This window comes from Penaeus japonicus, unplaced genomic scaffold, assembly GCF_977035675.1.
Source record: "Penaeus japonicus unplaced genomic scaffold, GWHDUDI00000001_assembly GWHDUDI00000015, whole genome shotgun sequence".
NCBI classification, from domain to species: domain Eukaryota; kingdom Metazoa; phylum Arthropoda; class Malacostraca; order Decapoda; family Penaeidae; genus Penaeus; species Penaeus japonicus.
The window spans coordinates 2746906-2751749 of record NW_028234417.1 but is presented as its reverse complement, the minus strand read 5'-3'; the positions used below and the strand labels follow the sequence as shown (position 1 = coordinate 2751749).

Here is a 4844-nt window from a genome sequence, read left to right as displayed (position 1 = left end):
TCCCATCTCTCACTCTCTCTCTCACTCACTCTCACTCTCCCTCTCATCTCTCTCTCTCTCCGTCTCTCTCTCTCTCTCTCTCTCTCTCTCTCTCTCTCTCTCCCTCTCCCTCTCCCTCTCCCCCTCTCCCTCTCTCCCTCTCTCCCTCTCTCCCTCTCTCCCTCCCTCCATCTATCCCATCTCTATCTCTCTCCCCTTTCTCCATCTATGTCTTTCCTTTCTTCCTCTCCCTCCATCTCCCCTTCATCTTTCTTTCTTTCTTTCTTTCTATCTCCCTGAACATTGAAATAAGAGTAGTGAATGTTTCTGGAATTCAATACATTTTTTCCTTTGCATTTTACAGTTAATGAATGAAGGAGCTCAGCATTTAGTTGGCTATCATGACTATAGAAACTTCTGCAAAATGGATGTTGGCAATGGGGTAGTCAATTTCTGTCGACGCATCCTTTCAATAAGCATATCTCCGATGTGCTGTGAGGTCAAGAACTTGAGTCGTCATTACCCCAAAAGTAGCCAACAGAAATTATCAACAAACGTAGTGGACAGTAAGAGTGATAATAATGAGAATACAATGGACACTACCAATAGTTCCCAGCATGATGTCCTTGAATCCATGGAGGAAGTGAGAGATTGTAAGTGCTCTAGTGTCTCACCTGAGAGGAGAGGAGATTCAGCAGAAGTCCCAGATGGGTATGACATGTGTGTTGCTACTATAGAAGGGCAAGCTTTTCTGTGGCATCAAGTGCGGGCAATCATGGCCATACTAATGCTTGTTGGAGAAAAGAAGGAAGAACCGGGTATTGTCAAGGAGCTTTTGGATGTAGAGAAACATCCAAGGTTAGTGTTTATGTATTACTAATTTTCTGAAAGTATTTTGATATTAGAGAATATCACTGGTACTGGTAATTTTATACCAAAGAGTAACAAAAATGTAATACTAGTAACTTGAAATAACTATAGCCATTTTCCAGCAATTACAGTAATTGACTCTTTTTAGTATGTAAATTTACAATTGGGAGACAAGTTTGAAGTCTAGAAATACCAGCATGTCATCTACTTAAAACAGTGTTATTTATGAAATACTGGGGCTGATTTCTGTAATATATATATATTTTTTATCCCCACTAGGAAACCTCAGTACTGCCTGGCAAGTGATGTGCCTCTGAACCTATATGAAACAAGTTTTGAGGGTGTGGAATGGAAGTGTGATATTGAATCCTTACGCTATGTCATATTACAGTTGCAAGGCCTTTGGGCACACCACTCTGCAAAGTAAGGATGTTGGAGGTTTGTTGCAAAAATAGTATGAATTTTAGAAATAATTAGGTGTGTATTTGTGTGTATTTGTCTTATCTATTTGTTTCCTATTAAGTGGATAGAATTTTTAAGAGTACTTTAATCCATGTTCCCTAACAAGATAACAAGGCTGAATACACACCTAGCACCAAGTAGTTTTTGTTTATCATACAGATGTCATATGTCACTTTAGTTTGTAAGGTGAAATGTTCACCCATAGTTGCTTTTTCTTCTTTCTTTCTTTCTTTCTTTCTTTCTTTCATTCTTTTCTTTTCTATGGGATATGCAAAGTGAAAGTGCCTCTTGTGAGAGATGTTGAGGCCCCTAAACAGTGAGTGGACTGTTGAGATTTTAGCAAAAGTCAGAGCAATATCATAACATATTCCTTACAATTTATTTTAGCTACTAAGAGCTATATTTCAGGCACATACATCAATGTTCTGTCATACCCAGGTTCCAACCTAGGACCTATCTGTGATAATACAGCATTTACACATAACATTACACTGAACTCAAAAAATGTTATAAGATTTAAGAATATACATGTCATGATGAGAGTGGGCCAGAATTCTGGGGCTGGATTCACTAACATACGATGGTAAGGCATTTACCAGCTGTCAACTACCAGAGCGTTTACCAGTCATTGCAAAGTGGGATTCTTCAAGCGATGATAAGTCGCCTGGTAAGGTTAAATAGACTTTATCATCGTAATTTGATGGTAACTCTGGTAAATCGATTCCGCCAATCAGCGAGCGCCTTACATAATTTTTTAGGCTCCTTTGACCAATCCCGTAACATGTAAACAAAACCTGATCCAACAGCGAGACTTTTTTGTTTCAAGAAATGATAAAGATTTCTTCTGTGTTAAATTATTTATATATAAATTAATTTCCTAGAAAGTATATTCTATTGCATGATCTTATGGATCATATATAACGTAATGGTTTTCAAAAACATACTTTTTTTTTTTTTTTAGATTGCAGTCGAAAGAAAAGAAGCAATGGCTCCACGCAATGATGGTGTTATATGTATCAACGTTTTCCAAAAAGAAATGCCAATCAAACCCTAAGATTATGAATAATTATATCTAAATTAATGCAAACACAAAAATAATTTATATATTTATATGTTTACTGTTTTACAGCTGAATGTTATTAAAACAAAATGTTTGAATTTGTCAAATTATTAATTCCATGTATTATTTTCAGTTATTGTAGGCCTATGACGAAGCTGCATGAACATTATTCTCGCTTATTTCCTGTGAATTTTATTGATATTTGTCATATTCATATGAAAATGAACAGCTGCCATCACTCTGATCATAATAAGTGTACATGCAAACTAAAGTGTCGCCTTAAATGTTGATTTTTTGCTGAGATAAAGCGAGATGAGAGAGTCATCGCTGTAGTTGCCAGTGGACATACCAGTGCTCCAACCACTGGTAAATTTAGCATTGTATTCTATCATGGTAAGTTGTTCATGAATACCGATGCGGTCTTTTTACCATCATAATTGTAGTTACCAGCGTATTTATCATGGTAAGTGCGTTAGTGAATCCGGCCCCTGGGTGACATGTATAAATGCCATGTCAGTGCTACTTCTCGAGCTATATATAGCCCTCCAAAGTTAACCCAGACCCTCATTTGTTGTACATTTAATGAAAGATTATAATTGTCTCCAGACATGAAGGGAATACAGTGGCAAATGCACTCTCATTTTTTGTGACAAATTTGGGTTAAAAACAAAATACTGCTGTAGAAAAACATTGAAAGGGGGAAAATTATGGTGGTTATACACTTTTAAATCAATCATTATGCAACACCTGTTTTTCTTTCTTGTTTTAATAGTAAAATACACCAAGGTTGCTACCAGCACCTTATAGCTGAATGCAGATATATGAGTAATGCCAAAATACATTATACTATCATTATCAAATGTCATCACTTATATCATAATCATCTCCATTATTATCATTATCATCATAAGGATTTTCACCATCACTATAGATATGGCTGATTGCTTCTGTCTGAATATGGGGATGTAGGAGAAATGCCAAAATAAAAGTAACTCCTATCCAAGAAAAACTCTCAACTATGTTGTGCACAATCTTACTGCCTTTTAATGGTACCACCAAACTTCAATTTGGTTATAAAAATATTGAGTTGGATTGGAGACAAAAAAAAAAATTAATGCTTCTATTATTTGTTTGTTTGTTTGTTGTTGTTGTTGTTGTTGTTGTTGTTGTTGTTGTTGTTTTTTACTTAGGAAAGGAAAGAAAGAAAAAAAATACTTTATAGGGATTCACTGACATTCCAGGATGCATTCCAATTTTCATAATGTAACAAGTGACAGATACAGCTACAGTTCATTTTTCATACATCCCCCACATCCATACAGAATTTTTTTAACCTTCTATTGAAGTTTATTCATATATTTTCTGAGCTGGATATTATTACACTCAAAAGCAGTTGTCCTATGAAAAAACAGTATTATATATGTAAAAAGATCAGTTTGTAAACTTTCACAATGAACCAATACAGGATCAGGACCAAACCAAACAAACAAAAAATAAAGATATTTTGTCCTACTAATCTCCCTTTTTCCTTATAACAGGAGCACGATGATCAGGCGTATGCTGTGGGATCTAGAAGCACAATACTCGCATATGAATAGCACGAAACAAGAGGATCCACCTCTTTCAAAGGAAATCCTGCCAGCCTCCTCTGTAAAACCGTTGTATCAGTGCTTGAACCTAGTTCCTGGAGCAAGAACTAAAGTATATCGACAACTGCTTTCCAGACCAACTTGTGGTATGTCAGAGCTCTTGGAGTAATACAAATGACTAAAGACCTGTAAATAATTATCTATTTGGTAACTTTACAAGAATTTGCCTACATAATTTTTTTTCTTTTCTTATTCTCTGCTCTTTCTTTTCCTCTCCCAAGTTAATAGATATCCATTTCCCATTGTCAGAGAGTTTAGAGACACGAGTGGAGCATTATGTGAAACGGCAGAGGTTGGACCGAGACATCCTTCTAAAGAGCTCTTTAACAAGCTCTAAGATTACTCCTGACACTTCAAGTTGATTATGGGGATTGGTATGTTTTGGTTTCAAGCTGATGATAAGTTCTGAGGCCTGGAATTTCTACCTGTACTTCCTTTAGTCAAACATTATATAATCAAAGAAATACATATATATTTACATAGATATAGATAGATAGATATGTAGATAACTAGATAGATAGATAGTTATATAGATGTAATACATATATATTCTCACAAAAAAAAAAGTTTTTATCATCATTCGTATTATTATGATTATATTTTATTTTTCATTATTTTTTCAGGTCAAAGTTGAACTCCACTGATCTGAGATCTTCAATGATTCAAGACAGGGATTGGAACCTGGTTGTCAACGGTTTACATGATCTCTACTTGATACCATCACGCCAAATTGTTTATGGCTGCCACAGCTAACATGCAGTGGTTCAAGGTGCTATGTTAATTACCATTGTTGTTATTTTATCCATAAACATGCTACATTTCAA

The 4844-nt window shown here is 35.4% G+C and overlaps 1 protein-coding gene across 2 annotated transcripts in view; it reads left to right on the top strand.

The window, feature by feature from the left end:
• LOC122254275 (tRNA pseudouridine(38/39) synthase) overlaps positions 1-4844 on the top strand; it is a 13652-nt gene extending 8808 nt beyond the window's left edge. The window contains exons 7-11 of one of the 2 annotated variants that reach the window (XM_043017884.2): positions 344-837; positions 1129-1272; positions 3910-4106; positions 4270-4394; positions 4644-4844. In XM_043017884.2, coding sequence (XP_042873818.2) covers positions 344-837; positions 1129-1272; positions 3910-4106; positions 4270-4382 — 948 coding nt within the window. In that variant the 3' untranslated portion in view covers positions 4383-4394; positions 4644-4844. Of the gene's footprint in view, positions 1-343; positions 838-1128; positions 1288-3909; positions 4107-4269; positions 4395-4643 lie in introns of those variants that run through there. The other variant, XM_043017886.2, reaches the window with a different exon arrangement.